This window comes from Achroia grisella, unplaced genomic scaffold, assembly GCF_030625045.1.
Source record: "Achroia grisella isolate CSIRO2021 unplaced genomic scaffold, CSIRO_AGI_Agris_v1 utg1920, whole genome shotgun sequence".
NCBI classification, from domain to species: domain Eukaryota; kingdom Metazoa; phylum Arthropoda; class Insecta; order Lepidoptera; family Pyralidae; genus Achroia; species Achroia grisella.
This window is the reverse complement of record NW_026712695.1, coordinates 226,718-251,769: the sequence shown is the minus strand read 5'-3', so window position 1 is coordinate 251,769 and position 25,052 is coordinate 226,718. Positions and strand designations below refer to the sequence as shown.

Here is a 25,052-nt window from a genome sequence, read left to right as displayed (position 1 = left end):
TAACTACCCAAGCTCTAGAATGGGAACGCATGAATTGTATGATGAGTTGACAGTAGTACTGTTCATGTATGTATATAGGCGACGGTTACCGCTTACCGTCTGGTGAGCCGTAAATTAGTTGCCATTCTAATGATATGAAACATAACTTTCTACCGGCGACTATCATAGACAATGATAAAAAGTAGTCTTTTTATAGTAGTGCTTCTTATTTCATCCCAAATGTAATAAATTTCATCACCATTAATTTAATTTGATTCTATGATATATTATTAAGCCATAAAAACGCAAAATAAATACTCTTTTATATTATTAGTTGTTAACGACGACTTCCTCTGCGTGGAATTAAACTTTTTATTAAAATAAAATAGATTGGCTGAAATAAAAGTAGCCTCTTATAACATTAGCTATCTGCGAGTGAAAGTCCCGTCAAAATCGGTCCAGCCGATTTAGTGATTAGCAAGAATAAACAGACAGACTGACAATTTTTTTTTTAAATAAGAACCGATTTATTTTTATATACATTTAGTGAAACCCTGTTAATTTGAAATTACAAACAGACACTTCAATTTTATTTTATTTTTTTGGTAACATAACGCTAGTTCAAATTAATAAATAAATTATATAATACACATTTTATTAAATACATATAGGATAGTAAATCTGTAATCTCAATTATAGGGCGACGGTTACTTCTTTCCATTTGGTGGGCCGTCAGCTCGTTTGTCATTCCAGTCAGATAGAAAAAAATCCTAAACCTTCCTTAATATGTTAGTACAAGTTGTTTTGCTTATTAGTAAGGTGTTCGATTTGTTAGAACTTTTATGGCTGTTTTCGTATGTACTTTATACCTGATGAATTGTCCCGTATTAAGAATACGGAAGCTTTTCGGGCCTCACAAAGGTGTACGCGAAATCATATATTTACGCGAAATTATACCGCCTTATTGTAACGATACATGTGTCTTTTGTTATATTGTTTGTGCTTCTTCTTTACTGTACGTTGCAAATAAAGTATATTCTATCTATCTATCTATCTATTATTAATATATTAACAATTCAAATTTCAGATATTTGTTGCATTGTTTCAAAATCTAAATTAAAACCCCTATGTCACCCAATATGTATATCAACAAGTATATCACCCATATCCTTGTAACTAAAATTTTAAAATCTTATTGTTACATGAAGATGACCGCGAGATTTCTGTTTGAAAAATTATACCACAATTGTTTTTGGGATTATATAAAACAAAAGACTGTCTTAACAAAAACATATTTATAAATATTATTTAAAAAAATATATAATAGTATGATTTTTCATAAATGATATTTTAATTTAGGTAAATATTTCTTTTTTAAATAATATTTTAGATCTTCTTAACATGACACAGGATATTACAATTATGTGATTATAAATTTTTTTCAAACTTTCTTGTGCGAAATGATACTTTCTGCACCAAGATAGAATTTTTGTAATTTTTAATGTCATTTCATACCTAATTGTAGAATATTTTATTACGAGTACTTTATCTGCAATGTACAGTTACCCATAGATATATATGAAAAATGTAGATGAAATATGAGCAAAGTTTAATAGAATTTATGCGGTTTCGTACCTACGAAAGTTTGATTTCTTAAAATATACTTTTTCGTGGAGTGAGTGGAAAATATATAAATAATATCAGCCATTACTGTAGATTATATATTTCTTATTACATCATTCATAATATATCTATCTAATAATAAATATTTTTTTTTCGAAAATAAATTTTACTACTTGTATGTAAAATTTTTGTAATTTCATCTACTAAAAAAGTATAAAATAGTTAAAATTAACTAACGATTTTTTTGTTTATTTGTCCCCTCAATTGTGTGAAATGTGATGACTATTAGATAATTGAGGAACAAAACGTTTTATGCGAATAACAAAACTTTTATCTAACTTACCTGACAAGCGGGCGCGGTGCGAATGCGTCACTAGTGAATGCCTCTCGTGTCACTTGACCGATATGATCTCTTTCAATAACAAAGTTTCAGGCATGCAAAAGCTTATATAGGAGACCGCTCCGCCCACCGCCTCCGGGGCGGGACGCGGGCCGCGCTACAACCTCCGCGTAACTTGACACAACTTTACAAAAAACTTCAAATTTTTTTCAGTACCAACTTTAGACTTTAGAAAGTTTACGTACACACTCTTATTGAACATTTTTAAGGACTCATGTGGTATCCAATCGAGCTGTATGCGTCGAAATTATCTACCTTTCATAAATTACAATATATATTTTATTTATAACTTCTTCTCGACTACTAAGAAATAGTTAGGCATTTCTGTATATCTTAGGATTATACAACTATATTGGAGTGGCTCATAAGCTGATGCTGTACGTAATGGAAGGTGCTGATCACCTCCTGTAGACATGAGCGACATTGTTTTTACTTATTTGACGACCTCGGTGGTCTAGCGGTTCACATCCCATGGTTGCAAGTTCGACTCCTCAAATGATGCATACAATTGTATTCATGTGTATGAATATTTGTAGCGTTCTGGGTGTTTCCAGGCATTGTATTTATATAAAAATGTGTATTAATAATTATATCAGTTGACTAGTACTCATAACACAATCTCTGCATAACTTGGGACTAAATGACGCTCTGTGAATTTTAGCGTTATTATTATTAAATGATATGTTATGAGAATAAAAGTGTTATTGTTATCAATAGTTTCACTGCCGTGCCTCACTGCCCTTAAAAGCTAAAATGGATAAATCAGATGTACCTATCCATTCCTGCAGGCAACGTCGTACAATGCCGCCCTTTGATAGGCAATAATAACAATTCAAAATAACAAAGATAAAATTAATATCGAGAATTCAATATTTAACATAACAAAAAAATTGTCTCACAGAACTCATCTTATTATTTTTTTACAAAGCAAATAAAATAATAAGCATTTCATACCAATAAAGGGAAGAAATATGGAATGGAATTTCTTTTCAATAAAAACATTAATTCCCAATGGAGGTTTCGCTTTACCTATTGTAATTGTAGTGTAATATCTACCGCTTTGACAAAAATATCATTTCCAAACCCAGCATGTGTTATACTTGCGTATATAGGAAATTCATTTCATTTTTATGATTTACTTAGTAATATAATATAATGGACAACAGATATAGAATATGTAACAATAATATAAAGTTAAAAAAATTGTGAACATAACATTTATCTATACCATCAATTTATCATGAGTAAAGAATCGTTGTGTTATTTCATCATAAATATGAAACCGATCTTCTATTAAACAGGGCAAAAAAACTAGCTCTCCCTAGAGAAAAAATAGAACTAATATTGAAGTTATGAAATTATATTATACTAAAACTAAATATTATTCTATTTTTAGAATCAAGAATAACTTTATCCAATTTGTACATTGCTTTAGCCAATAATCGAACCATTTGGAAATTAAAAAATAATAATGTCAAGTAAAATGTTAAATACTTTTGGAATTGTATATAACATGTCATATTCTAATATATTAACTTTTTTTCATGCCCAGGATTTCAGACATAGTGACTAGGAGAAAAAAAAATCCGTAAATAATTAAGACAATGAGAAGGTTAATCGGTATATGTTTTGTACAAAGTTATGAGCGTGCGTACATACTATAATACTACTACTAAATGCTGCCACGCAACTTGCTTTGTAAAGTGTGTTCCTGTTCAAGTATAAATATGGCATGAAATTAAAGGGTACGGAGGGATGATATCTTAGACCTTTAGAATGGCAACGCATGACGTTACCATGGGCATTACATGATTAACTTAAGTCCATGATGTTGTTAAGATCAAGTCGGTATCTACTTTGGCATTCCTAACTGAAAATATATAAAACAATAAGAACTCATTTTTAACACTCGCAGTCCCCGTGGTAAAAATAAACTGAGTCTCCTTTTATGAGCGGTGATTGAAGCCCACTATTGGGACGTTTACATGTTGTAGTAATATTACAAATCAATACTTATAATAGAGAGGGGAAGGGAGTGGTTCAAAATTGGGTCACCTATTACTAACAATGTACCATATCAGATTGACTTCCACGCGATTTTCCCTGGAAACCATCGTGATACGTAACTAGTAAATTTGTGACTATGAACTAACTGACCTGACCCCATGGTCATGTTATCACCCTCCAGGCGGGTACACCATGAATAAATAGTAATAATAGAAAGGCAAAAGTATTTATCCGATTACCTATTTTTTCATAATGAAACGGCTGAGCGGATGTTAATTAAATTTGACGTAGATTATTATATTATAAACAAAAAAAAGCCGTGGGTTACAGCTAGTAATGTTGTATTTTTAAATTTAACGGTAGCTGTTAATTTCTACGCAAAACGATGTCGTACGTACACACTTCATCGAACCCTAATCAATCACTCGTAAAAGAGCTTGAACAATCGCGCAAATATTTATATAAAATGTAATTAAAATTCAATTTATGTGGGCAAGAGTCTGTACTCGGATATCACAGCTGTTTACTGCGATGAAAAAAATATTTGCATCTGTTTACCTTGTGTTAAGTTTAAATTGACATCTTAATTTACTTTCATCTATTTTTATTACTCCGCTTGATAATAGTATGTAGGTAATATTGTATTATCTATGGTAATAGCTAGATCCTGCCTAGGTTCTCACAAGTTTAAATGGTATTATGAGTAAGTAGTAAGTACAAAATATTTATAGCCATTATCAAAAACTAAAAATATAAACCACGGAAATAAGTTATAAAAAAAATAAAATAGTTTATACTTTTTTCTTTTTTTTTCTCAATATTTGTGTCATTATTTTATAAAGTATTGTGTTAAGCTATTTCAATGGATATACGCTTTGAAATTACGCCGGATATGAAAACAAAGGTATCTTCGATTATTATAAGTAGTTGGGTGGATGTATACTGCAATTGTAATTCATTCTCGTCATTTTCGTACGGTACTACTTACCAGCTAATATAATACGGTTATATAACCTCGAAAGGATATTGAAATCTTTCAATATCTTTTAAACAACAATTGATAAAATTAGAATGTCGAACGTTTTATAGATAATGTACCTATACTTCCTTTTAAGCGAATATTGAAAGCGATTCTGCAATGTTCTTAAAAGTAATCTATTTTCAGTCTCCCAACATTGTAATAAGGCGGGTATTTGCATGAAGAATTCACACGTTTCCTTATTTTATCTTTCTTAACAGATCATTGAATTCCACTCATGCAATTGAAAAATAATATAGCAGGTACATCTCATCAGAACTTCTTTAAACTTTTCTTGTAGGTACTCAATGAAAGTATTTAGTATGCAAATGTAGAATATTTCTTTATATTACAATTTAAAGTATTTTGAATGAAATATGTAAATTGCAACAAAACAGGGCATTTAAGAAATTGCTATTGCAGAGGAAAAATTTAATGGCAAGACAAGAAGAAAAGAGTTTGTTATATTACAATTTATTTACACAATTTAATCTTCTTGAATGAAATATTATTTTTAGTCTTATATGAAAATAATTGTTTGTTCCCATTTTTTATGTACCACTACATAAATTAGTTTATATTATATTTCTTTATTACATGGTTTGTACATGGCTTCTATTCCTAATTGTATGCCATAAAGACCTCTCTTTTGGCTCTCTACATAATGGTTCCCTATGGTGAATTTAGACTAAAGTAGGTAAATATCATGAACTTTGACTGCTTTATTGATCTAGCTGATTTGTACACCGCCTTAGTTCATATGGTCGTGATCGTGGTCGTGGTAGCTTACTTGCACAACACAAAAAAATGTGTTCGTGACTATGATTGTTTGTATTAATCTGGGTGTTTCCTATATACTTAAATTGTGTATGTTTTAACAAAAAAATAAAAAAGATTTAGGTTTTTATATAAATTGTCTAGTACCCACAACTGAAATCCTGCTTTAAAGTTCTACCTAAGTATTATTATTTGACCACTAAAAATGCGACACCTGTCGACTTAATATAATTTATTTAATAATAACCATCCGCGAGAAAGTCTACAGAACCAAAACTAAATTGGAATAATAATCTCAGGATAATTCACACAGCGCCATCTAGACCTAAGTTAAGCTAGCTAAAGCTTGCTATGCGAGGAATGGAACCCGCGATCATCGGACGTAAAACGGTGTGCTAAACTGCTAGACCACCGAGGTCGTCATTCTAGGATGTAATAATAGGTATTAGATCATAGAAGTTTACGAACTAAATCATAAATAAAAAATAATAGTATACAAAATAAGTCTTGTAATTAATTATAGCATTTGAAGTAACTACTTTTAGCACATTTATTCCAAAAAAATTTATTCACACAATATTAACTCACCTTTCTACTACTGTCATCTCATCTCATCTTCTCAACTCCTCAAAAAAATCATTAAAAACTTTCAGATTCCCTCGTACTTTAGTAAGACGTTCAAAGACTGACTTAACGATGTCAACGAAATATTTAAAAGCTCTTTGCTTCTCTGATTTTATTTAATATAATAACTTAGTGTAAACGTCAATTTAATGAATTTATACGCTTTTTAATGAATTATTGTGTTCAAAGTATTATGAGAACCGGAAATTACAAATGAAACTCAACATATAATATATATCTTATAAATAGATTTTAATGGATGATAATGAATCTACAGTTGCGTCACATATCAGATCATAAAATCTATTCAACCCTTTGCAACCTAAATAATATTTGCTAATATTATACCTAATGCCTCATATCAATTCCATTACTCTTTTAGTACTTCTAAAAAGTAATATAAAAGTAATAACCAGTCGATGTTATGGAAAATCTTTCTTCTCTCGCATTTCCGAAGACATGGGAGGTAAGTTAGATTTATTCCGACTTTTGGAAATATATCATTACGTTATAAATGTCCCATAAACATCGCGGCATGGTAGCCTAAAATCTTAATGTAATGCTCTAACCTAATATATCAAGAACATTAATAGATATATTTTATTACTTTGAGGTACTCATGAATTAAGGCATTCCATATAAATAAAATCGATAATACAAATTAAATTAACCTCCATTAATCAGCATCTTATAATTACCTAAGTAGATATATATGAGTCTTCATTAGCGAGTATAATTTAATCAAATATACGAAATTAATATGTAATATCTTAATTTATTAATATGTTTAGTCATTGTTAGTACAAATAAGTTATCTTTCAAGGTACACTGTTCGATCGATGGAAACGTATAAGATGACTGCTATTTCCTATTAATAGGATAAGCGCAGTGAAGCGAAGTCTGCTCGGTCTGCCCCCGACGTGCTACCGGGTACCAATACCGATCTCCGTACCTATTAGCACATAACTTAATTCGATAGACACGTGACACCTCGCCTCCTAGCTACTGACAGGTTGGCTACTTAATAAAAGCTCTTCCATTTTCAACCGATTTCAAAAATGAGGGTTACTATCTATTTTAATATGGACGGCATAGCTTTAGCAGTTTAGCATATCGACTAACTACGCGGATTCGATTCCTCGTATGACTCAACATTTGTATTGTCTGGGTGTTGCTATGTATATTATGTGCCTACGTATTTTTAAAAATTGTATTTATTTAATGTTGTTCTATTAATCGTGTAGTACCTATTACACACGTTCTGCGTAGCTTTGGAAATGGAGCTTTTTCTGTGTGATTTATATAGGGTTATTATTATTGTTATAAAGAGGTAAAGTCAGTTTGAATGTGTCAGGGTAATTTCCGGTACTAGTGATAAGTTTTAGAAAATTCTTTTATTGTAGAATCACACATTTTCATTATATTTTTTATACCTATAAAATATATATTTCATTATAGAACATCACGCTATAACCAAGCGAGACTTCAATGAAAGTCCATTTATTAAAATGTTATAGCATATCTACGCCAATTCTAAAATGATTTGGATAATTTGTTTACAATGGATAGCATTTGGGGCTTAGTCAACACCAGTCACTTATCATCTCCTTTTTCCTTATCCCATTCATTTGGGTTCGGCACTATCTAAGTTAAATTTATTTGAACACATTATTCCATATATACACAAAATGGGATAATGGTAAATGTAAATAGGCACATGTATGAAAGCCGTTTCGTATTATGAGTGTTTACGGACGCGTCACAAATGCCGCCAAATGTCACCGGGTCATTTATACCCGGACGGCACTGCACCATCCCATCCTCATCCCACGGGCATGACTAAGCATTCTCGAAAAATATACATTTCGCAAAAACTCATATTAATTTTATTTATTATACTTATCAATCACACTGTAGCGTAAGGGGTAACCACCACTACTATAGCGTTAAATATAATGTTATATGATGACTTTACATATTTGTACCTCCACAGTCGTAGTTAGTACTTAGAATTGTTGGGCAGTATTTGACTTGTATCCTAATCTTGCCCATAGTCTAATATTCCCAACTTATTTATTTTATATTGGGCTACACGGGCGACGTTATGCGGAGACATTAACAAATGGTAGGGTGCCGGATTTTTATTAAAAACATTCTTAATGAGTCTTAATATAATTCTAAATAGTACAACGTAGGTGCAACATACGATTTTTTGTTTATATTAATTAGTCGAAATAATAAGGCGCTCTCTATCAGATTAAAAAAATTATGGACCTGAAAGATTTAATTGATATTTTCCGCAAATATTTTGTAATAATCTTTATTTACAGCTCCTTTTACAATCGATATGCATATAAAGTTAAACATCTTGTTATTAAATTTAAGTATAGGTATTTACAATCAGTACACGATGTCTGTCCGAAGCTATGAATAATCAGTTTGACGAATTCTTTGATGTTTAAGAAAATTCTGTTTTTCAACGCGCTTCAAAAGCGTTGAATATTTAAGCCAACAGAGTTACTAGAGAGCTCTAAATTGCAACTTCACGCCTACATATTATAATGTAACATATATTAAGATGTTACATTATTTCCAAATGCAATATACCCATATGAAAATGTATTGTCTATTCTAAAGTAAACTAATTAAACAAATATATAAAAGTAACTAAATTCTTTGGTACATACAAGGCAATATTCAGAATTTATTTAAGTTATAACTCGTAGTAAGGTCTCATAACATACAGTGGTATACAAATACGAATTGTGCAGGCGTGACGCTGGGAAAACGTCATATTTATATGAGTAGGTGCCACATGGATACAGAGCAATATCTCGTTCACTTTAGCATCTATTTCGCAAATTTGTTGGGTAATTTCAAAGATGCGTCGTGTCCACAGTACAATCTTCTTGTCTGTATTGTACTTATAGAAAAATTATTTTATTTTTGTTTATTAAGGATACAACAAATAAAAAATATTTGGCTTAATATTGTATAATTATAGGTATTACTACTTGAGCCTGCGACTTCGTACCAGAATAGCTTTTTGTTTTCGTTTCTGAGATAGGCCCGTTTAAACGCACAGACCAATAGACCAAAATTCTAAAAAGTCTCCTTGTCAGACAGTGATCAGTTATGTTTATATATATATATTTCGTTATATTTTATTAAAGAGTTCCGATGCCTACCTTAGGTTTTATATCTCATGTTACGTCATATGATGATAATATGAAAACTAGAATGAAAAACGGACGAAGAGTTTCCTCGGAATTATTGGCGTGACGTAATCAATTGTATTGTTGTAATATTTCCATTTAATATGTACCAAACCACTGAATCTATTTTAATTATTTCAAATACCTATGAGACCTCATTGCAAGCCACCCATTGTCAAATAAAAAAGTAATTAATCTAATCAATTTAGTAACAAGAATTCTGAGGCATTATAACATTGATAAATTAACAAACTATTTTATTGTACGTGTGTTGAAGAATTTAAATAAAAAAAATTAAATTTTTACTAAAATAAACTTTTCTCTCATACCATAAAAATGATTCCGGTACTGTAACCCCATTACGCTTGGAAGTACCTCCCTTTTAATTAAATAGTTCTTATTTAACAGTCTTAACCTTTAATATAATATTCCGTTTAATTACATTAATTTTTCCAGCTTCTCTTCCAATATGGACAGAATCTCTTAATTAAAACAATGATTTTAATTACATTAAGTAAATTTCTGTGCAAACATCTTCTTCGACCAAAGGAAACGTCTCTTTGGTAGAAAAGTAAATTAACTGTGAAAATAATACCTAAGTAAATATTATATTTTGCTCTAGACCAAACGGACGAAATGTTTGAAACTGCGTTATAATTTTGCACGTACTCACATTTTCACATTCTTGCATCTACAGTCCCGAGAAGTATATCTAATATCCGACTTTTATGAAATAGAAAATAGAAGAATATAAAAATACGAAACAATTGCAAAACTTCTTCAACAAATTAATTTGCTTAATTACACTACCACGGTTTCTGTTCAGCTGAATATTTACCTATGCTATGTGCAATATGATACTCTTTGACACTATATAAAAGCCAGACTAGTTAGAATGAATCGACTAATTGTGTATATTTAGATATATTTTATTCTGTTGTCATTGCCTTTGAGTTATAGATAGGTCCTGACCTATCTATAATTCATAGTGAATGTCACAGAATTTTAGATGAATACTCGAACCATTACAGATACAAATCCAGCTTGAAGGACCATAAATATATAGAAGTTGGCTTCTTTAAATGTTGAGATATATAATATAATAATGTTCTTGAATATCTTAATATTGTGTACTATGTGCAGCTGACATCCTTGGCAAAAACAAAGCAAATAAAATTATTACTTGTCTTACAATTAGTAAAAGTTAAACTAGTAATTAATTATATAGATAGTCCCTACTTAGGTACTGTTATTATATACTACTATTATTATAGTTATTATTTTCAAATCTTGAAACGTCCTACACACGACCCTAAAATCAGGGGCAATGTCGGAGCAGTAATTATGAGGGTATAACTACTCGGCGAGCACACTCAAGAAATTAGTCCTAATTTCAGGAGACAATCTAGGATCAGGATGTTCCACAATTGTTCCAATATTATGCCTGATTATACTAGCATGTGTAGCCCGTTTAGTACCAGAAATCAAGTTCCACTGATATCGATTCTTAAACTAATATTATTAATTTTAACAGCTAGTAACATAGGCCGGTTTGGCTGACATGTCACATGTGCAGCGTGAGGGTTACAGCTATAAAAAAAATTTAATAGAATAGAATAGAATAGAATAGAAAATCATTTATTCAAATAAACTTAATTTAAGCACTTTTGAATAAATTTAAAAAATAATAATGACTAATCTCTAACATTCCATCTCTAACACTCATAATATTGTCTATAATATATACAAGATAATTTTTAACATAATAATTAGCGATCGAATATATAATAAGCTATATAAAATAATAATACCTAGCTGTATTTACTTAGCGTATAACGTAGCGTGTTGTACGTTTTGTGTCTAATTATTAAGTTTTCCATAATTCGTTTATCTACTAATTTATGAATGGAAATGAAATGGTTATAGAATTAAATAGTGCAAACATTAAAGGTACAATTCACAATCATATTTATTTACAAATACACTACACGAGTGGATAATCAATTCATATTCATTACATTAGCTCGGAATATTCTGTTGTTCACTTCCATAAATAAATTAAACTAAGCATCATATAATTAAAATACTAAAAGTGCTTGTTGATTTCGAACAATTTTGTAGCTTATTATTGAATATTTTAAGAGAATATCGTGCCGACTACCTTTAGCCATTATACGTTCAAATTAATTTTAGCATTTTTGTTACATACCCTTGGGATAATCAACAATGTTCTTATAGTGGATGGTTTTGCGTTAATTTAGGCTAATAGCTTGACCTGAAACGAGGCGGCACGGGGTATGAAATACATATACATACATAAGTATCAACATAGTACAGCGATGTACCTTTTTATTTAAGTTTTTAATTTTGGTATAGCAGGGAACGACATGGCTCATTCTGTATAACGTAAAAATATCCAATTGGCCTTTTTTGTATAGCGCTACATATATGGAGAGCGTGAATGAACTCTTCTCTTTGATTAATTAATTCTAACTTTAGACCGCGACTTCTTTTTTTTTAACAATAGAATACGTCCTTGTAATGTGCTCTCTCGTCCATCCTTTGAATCTATTGACACATACCTATACATTATATATATAAGTCTATTTTACATTATTGGTAACCGACAACAATAAATAAAGAAGTAAGTACAAACATAATATGCAAATATGAAAAAAAAGTAATCTACTTTGTAGCAACAAATTAATTTTATACTAATGCCACCTGTTGAGCAAATATCTGCAATGTCCAGTATTAGTATGTATTTATTACGTAAATAATTTTACATAAACACAGCTTAAAATATTTTTTGCATTTCATTAGATGCTTGTGCCTAAGATTTTTTCCTTTTTTTTTTTATTTGTGATAATTTTAAAATGAACTATTATTTGACAATAGATGGTCAATTTATACAACAAAAACACATTGCAATTGTCAAAATTATGAAAATTCGAATAGTTCCAAAGTATAGTACCTATCTATTAAATATTGACACGCATAATATTTTCAAGAACGGGCAAGTGCCCGCCCCTAACTGTCCTTCCTCTCTAGATATACCCGTGCTTCTAAAGTTTTATGGAAGATTGATACTTCTACCCTATAATTGTGGTCCCAAACAAACTTTCAATAAATTTTGTTTCTTCATTAAACAAATGGCAGCCAATACTGACCCTTCTATTCGTACTATCACTGAATAATTCGATTGTAACAGTCCCATAGTAGGATACACGTTGGATTAACCTGATTTGAAACTACTTTCAGAGCCAGTCAACTATTTTCCAATACAACAGTAACGTGTATGCAACTGCAGTTTGCTCGTAGATTCTAATGTTTAGCTTGCATTTACAAACTTCGTGTCAGGGTGTTAGCTTCTTTATGCAAATATCATATGAATATTACGAAACAGGAAAGTACTTATAACTAAAGTAAAATCTAGGTCAGTTGGTATAACCAACTCACAGTGTTTTTACTCAGACAAAGAACAATAATAACAGAAATTTGTCCATCTATTTCTTTATTCTTAGTTACGTTAAATGAAATGTAACAAACCTAAACAAATCAAACATTTCTGTCTGTATTATGTCTATATAAATGTGTATATTATTATTAATTAAATAATAGATATAACCGACCTAATAAATGTAGTTGTCGGTTGAGTTTGATAAAAATATATTTGTTGTATTCTACAATAAAAGATATCTATTTCATAAATCTTCCAAAATTGCATCGACTATCATTTTGATAGTAAACAATATTAAACAAAGACAATTATAGAGCGATTGGTAATAAAGGAGGATGCTGTCAGTGCTACTTGCTAGTAGTAGGTGGTAAATGGTCAATGTGGTATTCATAGAAAATTAATAAGCACATAACTTTTTTTTTTGTGTAACTTGGGAAGATGGGAAACAAACGACGACCCATCTAATGGTAAGTGGTAACCATCCCTTTGCCTCAATACATTAATGTACCACGAACAACACATTATCTACGCCCCTATCTCACCAATCTCACGCATTGCCGTTTCGGAGGAATAAGTGACATGGCTCCGTGCCCTGTAATTTCGCTTCCTCATCTCACTCTTTAAAAGAAACACATCTTACAAAGCAAGCCTGTTTGGTGACTGAAATAAGTGAAACTTTGAACAAAGGTGTACCTACGTAGACAACTTTGGCAAAACTAGGTATCTATATAAATGCACACTAATTAGTTTTAGTAGGTAAACGCCGTACAGCTAATATAGATATATGGCTACAGATTCAATTTATGGGATTATTAAGTTAACGATTCTTAAATTTTAACGTGCGTAGGTAAATGAAGATGTCATTACATTCAAAGACGTAAGTCGTCATAACACCAGTTTTATTGTTTGAATATAAAACACTTTATAACGTCATTTGATTGTAACACGTCTATAAGGAGCGGGTTTATGTTTAAATTTTACATATTAATCATTGCTATTAAATAGAGTCCCCAATAATATCTTTGATGAATAGGTAATACCCATCTCCAAATTCCTATTTATAACATAGACATTTTCTGAATTTCGTGTTATTTGAATTATTATAGAAACGCCCACTGACAATAGAGATGTAAAATAGAAATATGTTTATTATAGTCCCTAGATTCACAAATATACTTATCTAATGATTAACTAATGATTAATATAGCAATGGTCGAAAATAATAAATGGTGATGGAAGTAGAAAAGGATTTTATATTACTCTATGAAATTATTCATTCTTATACTAGAAAATTTTGTGTTTGTCTGTACAAACGGAAAATTGAAAATGTCTTCTTTTTAACAGTTATAGAAGACTCTTATTGGCGGTAAATGGTTAAATCACATCAAGATCATTAGAATTTATCGTATACCTAAGAGTATTAAAAGAGCAATATAAAAAGAGCTGTAGATACACGACACAAAATCTAGGACAATATTGAACATGTGGTGAAGGGAAAATCGGCGGCGGGAACGCTATGAGAAATCGGCCATGATTTCACTACTCAAGACGTGGTCTAGGAAGCACTCAGGGGCATTCGATATTGTTGATTAAGTTTGTCGTGTGTAGGTCATTTTGCTATAGAACACTGCAATAAAGTACTTAGATAAGAATAGTAGACATCATAGTAGCGGGTTGACCCGCTACTATGGCCCTGGCAGTAAATAAAAAGAAACAAATGAACTTCGAAAGAATTGCTAGAGTATTAATACTTTAATTAAAATTGGACTGACTTCAAATAAATTTCTACATTCACGTTGTATTTTATTGACTCACCATCAGGTAAGTACTTACCTAATTCAAAAATTTTGGTTAATTGTTTTCCTTACGAATTAGGTAAAAAAATCATAACAGAAATTTAGAACTCTATTTCGAGGTAGGTATGTCTTAATACATTTCAAGAAGAGACAGTTTTCAATACGACTTAGATAGGTACTTACCTATATAAATTGTGTATTTAAGAATTAAATTTCACACAATCAAATTACATGCAATTTCAACATACATCCAAAAGATACTGGGTAAAATACTTAAATTCTGGTGAAACCAAGAAATTTTTGTGTATTTATATTTCGAATAACTCTCCAGGAAAGATTCAAGATACGTTGGGAGGCTTGCCCTCTGCCACGTTGGTTTCAAATCTACTTATATATATATCAATCAAGTGTTTTGTTCACCACTACATCGACAGTTAACGACGATACCGACTACCCCATATCATCGTAAAAAAACCCGTAACTAGGTGGGAGGAAAAGGGTATTCTTAGTAATGTGGACTTATGACCTCATTGCTACTGGCAATAAGCAATAATATATCATGTCAGGTTAAGTTCCACGCGATTTCTCCTGGAAATCATCGTGATAAATTCCAGGTCAATTTATCACGATGTTCATTTTATCGTCCTCCACTGCTATCCCGCTAGTATAACACTGGCCTATGCAGCATTCCGTAATAATCCATTAAATTTTTTTTTTTACCATACGTTATGTTCTCAATATAGTAGACATAGTTTAACTTGTTCATTTAAAAAAGCGTATTCCGATTTAGGTCACAGATACAAGTAGGTATGTTTATTCAAATTTAGTTTACATTAATTAGTTACTTTATTTTACTAATTTTGGTTGACATTCTGATAAATATGTCGCATTATATCATTTCAGCTGGGATATACAGTAATGACTGTTAGTCGTTACTATATATCTTATATTGTATCATCATGACGCTTCGTATGCCGATTCACGGTCTCTACTCTAGAACAAGTCTACTGCAGGCACTATCTGTTCCACGACAGAATTTGTAAGATGATGTGGCAATGGCTAGACCATCATATGATCTACGTATGGCCTTAATTCTTTCATGAATAACTTTGTTTCGGTTTTCATCTCTTAGAGTAATTCCAAGCATAGCTTTATCAATAGCTTGTTGATCGACTTACGAATTTTGGTCCGTATTTGTCTGTCTGTCCGTATCGTACGTATCCACGTATTGGCACCGTAAGTCATGATACATAGGATGTATTATTAAAAAAAAGTATTTAAATCCTTGTATGCCAACAAGGATGTAATGTATACCAACAAGGATGTAAATACGTATACCATTTCAATTAAGAACTTTCTCGTTTATAAAAACAGAAACCAGATTATACACTAAACTGGTTTCTGTTTTTACATTATTAAATAAAACTACAGCAATTAATATATTTCTTAACTTTATTACAATATACTTGTACAGAAGCTTGGACAATAAGAGAAAAAATAAAACAATTAGTAAAGTGCGCATGAAGCAACAAGTAGAAAGTACGCGTAATACAACACAAAAACATAAATGCTTTATCAAAATAAAGAGTAATAAAAAGTGAATAAAATTTTACAACTCGAATCTGAGGATTTTGTGGCAGTCTCTTAATAGGCAAATAGCATTTATCTTAACATATTATATTTAAATATGCAAACTGATAACTCGATGATGCATTAAAATATTGAACATTCAACATCAAACATAAAAGAAAAAACAGACAACAATATTTCTATACATTGACCATAAGGCACTGTTATTGGAACGCCTCAGCTGTGACAAGTAATTCTCTCTATATGTTCATATTTAAATGTAACAGTAACAACAACATAAAAACGTTATCATTAATATCTTTGTACTCTTAGGTTTAGAAAAAAACTTTTATATCTTTCTGAATTAAATTTCTGATAATTTAAACCAGTTTCAAGAAAAAGAAACAATTTTAGCATAAAGTAATCGAACAACTTATAAGTACATCATTCATGACACAAATATTCATATTTGAACATAGGATACAGTGTGATTCTGCCATGTTCGAATAATTTCAGAATAACAATAACTTAGAAATAATATATTTCATTTATAAGGCAATTCTTTGTAAATTAAGTGAACAATGACACACTGCCATATTCATATAAGTAATCCATAATCACATAAAATAGATAACTGTACCGGAAGACTGAAAATTGTGTTTCTTAAATGCACATTGTTATTAAATTATTTAAAAGATGAATATGATTCGAACTAATAGTTTAAATCTCAAGTATAACTACATCAAGTATATCAATGTATAACATTATAAAATTATCCAACTAAATAATATCGTAAACATTTGACATACAGTGTCAAGTTCCATACAAAAAATACGGTACAATAATACCTACATAGTCCGTATATTTATAGATTTTTATTATTCTCATTTCCTTCAAAGTTGACAATACATACTGACTCACATGTCTACGAGATTAGAATCAATCTTATATATTTAGAGTAACAAAAACCATACATACAGCCATATTCGATAAACAAATGTGGTTCAAGAAATACATCAAAACACAAGCACACGTTAAAAAAAAACAACACAAAATTAATAGATCGTCTACTTTAAAGCATGCTATCAGCTATAATTGTCAGCGGAAGCCTTTCGGGCTTAAGTGGTGCATGTTAAAGTGATACGCGAGTGTAAGCAACGCGGTGCGATAATCGAATATAAGTAGAAAGAACTCTCCCAGCCATTCCGTGGGGGATATTCTTTCTACGTGATCATGTCAACGCCCCGAACGCATTAGCCGTTCGCACTGTGCCAGTAAATATTTCTTTTGCTGTTCGTCGTATAGGAATATGACTTTTCCCGAACCGGAACTCGGGAACATTCCTAGCACCTTCTTTTTGGCAGTAGGTATGTAGACACCTTTATTGACAGCTGTTGGCACTTCGGGAATCTCCGACCAAAGGTATGACCACACGATCTGTTAAAAAATATATACTTTTAAACACAACATACATCTTTGCTATTTGCCGGACTGTAATCTAAAAATACTAAATCTCGAGTAAATTTATACAAATATTTTATTAGTTTTATGTCATTCTCGAAATACTCTACCTACTGAATCAATATACACTCTAAATTTTCTATATAGAAGTGAAGCAGCAGTCATGTATCATACATGTTAATACGAGTACACACTTGCATCCATATATAATGCATGCATTTAGTTCGTGCACATAGTTGGATATGTCGACATAACCAATTAAATATACCGTTCAAGAATTTTCGAAAAAATATTAATACAAATTGAACAAACCTGCCACCCGCCGAATACATTATTCTTCTCCAAGTAAAGCAGTCGTTTATCAGTACACATAACTACTTCTTTTGCAGGTATCACCCACACGTGCGCCTCATAAGTGTCCGTGCTCACGAATTTACCCTGTTCAGTAATAACAATTATGACATACTAACAGTATTTATGCATTTTAAGAATTTACAATGCCTACTCTATCATTCAAATTCATTTGAATTAAATATTGAAACACTACTTTATATATAATTTCACTAAATAGCTTCTCTATGGAGTATTAATAGCTTTATATTCAGGTGAAATAATACGAGAGATATCATGAATGTTACTGTATTTTGTGACACTTGCTGTCGGTTCATGTTTTAGACAACGATTACTACTTTCTATTAGATATCCTTAAACTTTTACGTTTCCTAAGTCATATAAAATATTTCTTATATCCGAGTTTTGCATATATTGAAAGAATATATGTTTTTTAAATACATTTTTATATCGAATGTTCAATATGTGTGCTCAGACTTACTACACACAACTACAGAACTCTACGCTATATATAGTATTGTACTGTCGAAATCGATATCAATCTACTATCTTAATTCTACGTGTTTTTACAAAAACTGATGTAACACAAACCTTTTCAAGTTCAAATAACATTTTATATCCTTCAGCCTGCAGTCTCGAGTACGGTCTTACACCTGAATCGGCTGGAAGGTAACGCGCTGCGCGACGTTTCGTTACTTCCTCAGACAGATCTGCTGCCCTGTTATACAATACACGAGACATATATTACAATATCGTCAGTTAAATATTTGCCAATAAAGCATCAAAGATCAATTTATGATAAGTTTATATACTTTTTAATTATATTAAGCAAAATAAACCAAACTGTAATGAAAGCAATACAACTGTTATTATAATAAAAATAAATACAAATTAACCAAAATATATTTAATAAGTAAGTTTAGTACTATGCAATTATATATGACATTAGCGTATATAAAGCAATACATACATATTGTATGCTATTGGTAGCGGAATTAGACAAAATAATATAAACCCATTAAGGAAATATATAGTTCTTACTATTTTCAAAAACAGAAAAGCAAATTATTTTCCTGCTCCTAAAATTTTATTTGTATAAACTTCCTAATAATATATACCGACAGTATTCTTTAGTTATTCGACTATATTGGTTAATATAGTTACTACATTATATACTTTTTATGTAGTTTAAAATTCCTTGGTTCTATATTATAACCTCGTTTTCTTAACAAACACCACCTACTCTTAAAGTACAAGAATGGTTAAAATACTACACTAATTCTAGACTATAAAATAAATTTTATTTTATTTTTAATATGATAATATACATGTATGCAATTACTTCGTTTTACACTTGATCTACACATAGTCAACTATAGAAACGAGAGCAACATCTGGAACCTTCTAACAGAGGCAAGTAGTCCAGAAGTGAAGTCAACGACTCCACCTACCGGTCGCACAAGAAGTCCTAGCGCACCTTGGCCCAACCCCTTAACGAAACCCCCTGCACCGCCTTCATGAGCGCCTTGCAAAGGGCGAATAACCACACCACGGACACCATCCACTACACCCTAAGGACAACCGACTAAAACTAATATACGTCAGGTCACCTACGTAGATTTAATAACTTGATGATCTATATTTTCGTAACCGTAATATTTAACTGTTATTAAATTAATAAGTGGTTAAAGCTAAGTATACTACAAACATGCAAGGATTTTGCTATATGAATAGATCAATCAAAGTTTGATATGTATATAAATTTCACACAAAAGTAATTTATTATTTTAGATGGTTTTTTTATTGGAACAAGCCTTCTTCGTATTCATATTTATGTAAATGTATTAGAGATAGTAGAACATAGAAATATATTAATAATTTAAAGAGTAAATTTATTATATATTAATTAACATTAAGATCTGAAAATGAAGTACTGAAATAAATAAAGAACGCTGGGCACATCACACAAATCGTTTCAGTATACGTTAAACCACAAAAATAAATAAGAAGCAAACTAAAGTGCAATTAACTTCCAACAAAGCGCGATTCACATTTTATATTAAAGCGATAATCATCCATATAAAAAAAATTATAGTATACCCACACCCAAGCAAGTCATGCATGCTACAGTTTAAACGTCACCTCTTAACGGCATCGAGTGACCCAGAGGCGAAGTCTACTACACCAGCTGTAGGGCGAGCTACAAGCCCCACCGCGCCCTTCCCGAGCCCCTTGAAAAACCCTTCCACGCCCTGATCACGAGCGCCCTCTATCGGTTTCGTGAATACCCCGGTCACTCCGTCCACGACCCCCTGTTTGGTTTCATCACATTTATTTAATGGTAAAATAAATCAATCATCAAATATTTAAATTTAATTTTCAAAAGTGTACAAGAATTGATTATTTATTTATATTTTATATACAGAAATACTGTTAGGATGACTCCAAAGGGTTTCATCCAACTATGGAGCTAAGCCGTAAATTTGTTCGCAGTAAAACAAGCTAATGAAATTTACATAAAAAAATATTAGAAAATCATAACAATATTATTAACATTTAAAAATAAAATTAATAACTGAATTCATTCAGTTTGTATTGTATCAAAGGAAACTTCTTAACGTACCATAACAAGACCTTTCCCGCTGCGAGCAAGACCTTCTTGTAAGTTTGCCGGTGGTTTGTTTATGTTGTCACGCCTTCGCCTTTGGTAATCCTATAAGAATAATATAAGTTAATATGATATTAAAACGTCGCATGTTTAGATAATCTATATATACAGGGTTAGTCGAATAGGGTATACTAAGCCGCTAACACTGCAACATATTACTAATAACTAATTGATCACTTTTATTCTTTCTTTCATACAAAAATAAACATGTATTATATATTACAAAAAATCAGTAAAGCATCTTTGATTATCAATAAAAAAAAGCCGTAATCAATAAAAGCACGCCTCCGATTTTCATTCAAAAACACTATTATTTAAGGATGGTAGGGAAAAATATTAATACAAAAAAATTGATGTTCATAAGAGGCTAAAATGTCCTACATGAATAAAAATATTTTTTTTTATTTGGTTTTATTTTATTTCATATTATGATAGGGCTATCTAACCTGTTACTAAATATGAACCCATTTTCTCGAAAAAAAAATTTCAAGGAAAGTCTACGTTACCATGGGTACTTTTATATTCTTATTCTTTCCGACTAACTCTTTATAAGTATAAGGCATGTGACCTTGTCGAGCGAGAGAGCTGCGAGTCCGTGTCCCATGGCGCCGGTGATGCGCGAGACTGCGCCGGCCGCGCCGCCCACCGTGTGCCCCACCAGCGACCGCACGCCCAGGAACAGGCCCTCCGCGAACTCGCCCGGGCCCTGGATCGCCCCCTGCACGCATTACAACTAACCGTTAGCGGTCATGTACGGATGATATATCGATTACATGTCAAAAACTGCAATGGATGGACATAAATATCAGTTTTAGACGGACATGTAATCGCCATCGACAGGCATCGACAGGGAATTCATGCTTACATGCTCGAACCTAAGTGGACTCTGAGAATGCGGTATCAGAGCTTCGTCCCGCGTACACTCAGATTGTGGACCTGAGGTTTTCTCGAGATGAGTACATAAAGTTGCTTCAGGATTACCAACACGCACGTGACACATCTGGTGTATAGGCATACATAGGCAATGGTAACCGTTTACCATGAGATGGGCCGTATGCTCGTTTGCTATAGTGGTAGTATAAAAAAAAAGTGATACAAGAGTTTGAAAACATTACAACATAAACGCAAATTATTATATATGTTATATTTCAGATTTTCAGTACATAATGAAAAAAAATTGAAGTATAATATTTTTTTCTATGCATATTCTCACTACATGCTGCATATATTCTACATTCTGCACACAAGGATTCTTATAAATGAAGTTTATGAACGCAAGTACTTTTTATCGAACTCCAGAATATTAATACGGTTTCAAAAATATTAGTAAATAATATATCGTATGATAAAATCAAAATACCCTCAAATAATATAAAACAAACAATAAGTACATATTTATAATTTGCTTACTTGGAAGGGCTCGTAGAACAAATCCTCAACTCCCTTCTTCAATCCAACTACCAGACCATAAGGGTTACCAATCACGTCCAATCCTAGCACTAGGACGTATAATTGTTTAAGAGCTTGTCCCGTATAATGACTTTGGACTTGGCCGATCAACTCTTTCTGTGATAAAAACTCGTAGTTTCTCTCATAATATGACAATCTGAAAAAATATTTTAATTGATAATAAATTGAAATCGAGTAATTTATCACCGTGCGATACAGTATGTACTCTGTCATATTGTAATAATTCACAAGACCATTACATTGCAGAAACATCGTAAAAATCTAAAAGGGCAAGAAACCAAGTCGCATTAGTGCAAAGGACGGAAACCGAAATTCGACCCTCCAAACAGTTTAGCCGGCGTAGTAAGTATGTAGTGGTATAAATATTATTTTTCTGTCCCCGTATTGCAGTACATAATCGTAATGTTGGCATTAAATTTCATGAAGGTAATAAAATAATTTTACAGATACAGAACTTTTATAGTATTTACTACTGAGACAAAAAAATTATGGTATTATATAGGTGTAATTTTAATAGATAGCAGAAATCACATATCTAATACAAAAACGCTATGGAAATGTAAATCCACATTAGTCGGCAGTCGGTTAAACATGACATCGAAACAGTTTCTATAAGTAAACAATTCAAACTTACTTGAACACAACATCGTTCATATCCGTTAACGTCACACCGATACTTTGCAACACTGTACCGACGAACGTGGGAAGTTGAGTTGCTCCTCCGAGTGAGAAAGAAACGTGCACCTAATAATGTAAATACCATTATTAAAAATGTATCAAAATATATTGATGCACTCTAAGATACGGTAATTATTATAAATACAGACAATAATGGTATATAAACATATTTAATAATATTCTTCTGGTAGAAAGTGTTAATTGTCTCCAAGCAAAAAGAAATAAATCATACAAATAACTAAAAAAGATATTCTCCAGTCTTAACACAGCGTCAACAAAACATCTAAAATTGTGAAATAATAAATTCAACAAAATTCGCATATGACTTTACTTACGAGTTTCATTGAATTTATTTTCTCGACATTAGTCAAAAACAAAGTAAACGACATTTTAAAAAAATGTGTTCGACATTGAGTAGTAGTAACAACTAATTACGTCTTTAGATTTTATAGTACTTATCAAAGTAAGTACAGATGTCGAAGATATCAAATAACAGATAAGACTAAAATAAAAAACAACAAACAGACCTTAAGTGGCGACAAATGTAAATTGTCGTAGAAATTCTTTTGACCTGATGCAACGCCCATTGCTGCTAGTGCTTCCAATGCTTGACCTGCTTTTTCGAGATCCAATTGGAAAGCATCAAGCTGAAACAACAGAATTAATAGCTTTCATAAATAATCCTTACAAAAACTAACAGAATTCAATCAAAAGTTTGAGACTAGATGCCGCTGTGTAGTTTGTCCAGGTTTATTATAATTATTGAAATTATGCTTATTAAATTTTAGCGGCATGCCAAAAGAAATAATAGGCCCGTTGATTGAAAAGGTTGCTCACTACTAGTCTGACACTATTATTATTTGACACGCCATTTCTAGTATTTACACTACGTCTTTCTTAAATATGGTAACTATTGTCAAAGGCAATTTCTTAAATATTTAAAAGTAAACAAATTAAGGCTCACAGCTTCCTGTTCGGTGAGCAGTCGCTGCGGGAACATGCCCATGAGCGCGTTAATGAGTCCCATATCCACCTTCACGTGGAACTCTTGGATGAGCAGTTTGTAATACTTGTACTGCCGCACTTTACTGTGTTCCATTATACGTTCCACTATTGACACTTCTATAAATGGTTTTGGCCCTAAAGACAATAAAATAGGTTAATAATAGGTTAGCTAAACACCGTTAAAATGTATCACGTTATATGATGAATACCGCCAATATATTTCGCTTATCAATCTTGACACCAATTCCCTTACAGGTTATATAGAGAGAACAGGACAAACTTCTGTCCTTACACACAATTATTGCCTCACTCACACCATGCCTCATGGATGTTTCAAAGATTCTTGACATCTCCATTAGACAACATACAATTACAAATTATAAAAAAAAAATATTAAAAAAATTATCTATAATTACTTATATTATACTTACTCTACGACTATCTTGTAACTAAAATGTTTATCCCCGCACAATAATTTGCTTTCTTTAGTATCTGGTAAGTAGTTCTGATTTATTTAAAATATATATCCAATAGATTTATATAAAGAACTATTCATCTATTAACTAAAAACATTGGGGTCAACGTTGGCGCTAGAGCGAGGTGGGGGCAAGCTATAACTGACAGATATACAATTTTTTTAAATACATACTTAATACACTTGGCTCTGCTCTGTTTATGTGTAGGCATCAGATAGATGTGCGTCCAGAATTACTTATTAACAACATACCAGCGGTGTCGACGTTGGCGATGGACCGCGGCGGGGGCACCGGCGCCAGCACTACGGGGAACGTGGGCAGCGGCAGCTGCTGGTCGAGCTGCAGGCGGTGCAGCCGCGCGTGCAGCCGCCGCGAGTGCGCCGTGAGCCCGCACGACGCCCACAGCCCGGGCTGCAGCGTGCGACGCACCAGCCGCGGCGACGGCTTCAGTATACGCATCTCTTCGAAGTCCACC

The 25,052-nt window shown here is 31.9% G+C and overlaps 2 protein-coding genes across 3 annotated transcripts in view; both read right to left on the bottom strand.

Annotated features, from left to right (window-relative positions):
• Positions 1–2,014, bottom strand: part of LOC131841715 (short neuropeptide F) — a 79,214-nt gene extending 77,200 nt beyond the window's left edge. The window contains exon 1 of the mRNA XM_059190032.1: positions 1,946–2,014. The gene's annotated coding sequence lies outside the window, so the exon portion shown is untranslated. The remainder of the gene's footprint in view (positions 1–1,945) is intronic.
• Positions 2,015–16,348: 14,334 nt separating this feature from the next.
• The window catches only part of LOC131841828 (intermembrane lipid transfer protein Vps13), a 43,897-nt gene continuing 35,193 nt past the window's right edge, over positions 16,349–25,052 (bottom strand). For both annotated transcript variants that reach the window (XM_059190175.1, XM_059190174.1), the window contains 11 exons: positions 24,829–25,051; positions 24,061–24,236; positions 23,624–23,743; positions 23,053–23,162; positions 22,359–22,554; positions 21,517–21,666; positions 20,904–20,993; positions 20,423–20,592; positions 18,872–18,998; positions 18,242–18,367; positions 16,349–17,905 (listed from right to left, as the gene is read on the bottom strand). In XM_059190175.1, coding sequence (XP_059046158.1) covers positions 17,705–17,905; positions 18,242–18,367; positions 18,872–18,998; positions 20,423–20,592; positions 20,904–20,993; positions 21,517–21,666; positions 22,359–22,554; positions 23,053–23,162; positions 23,624–23,743; positions 24,061–24,236; positions 24,829–25,051 — 1,689 coding nt within the window. In that variant the 3' untranslated portion in view covers positions 16,349–17,704. The remainder of the gene's footprint in view (positions 17,906–18,241; positions 18,368–18,871; positions 18,999–20,422; positions 20,593–20,903; positions 20,994–21,516; positions 21,667–22,358; positions 22,555–23,052; positions 23,163–23,623; positions 23,744–24,060; positions 24,237–24,828; position 25,052) is intronic.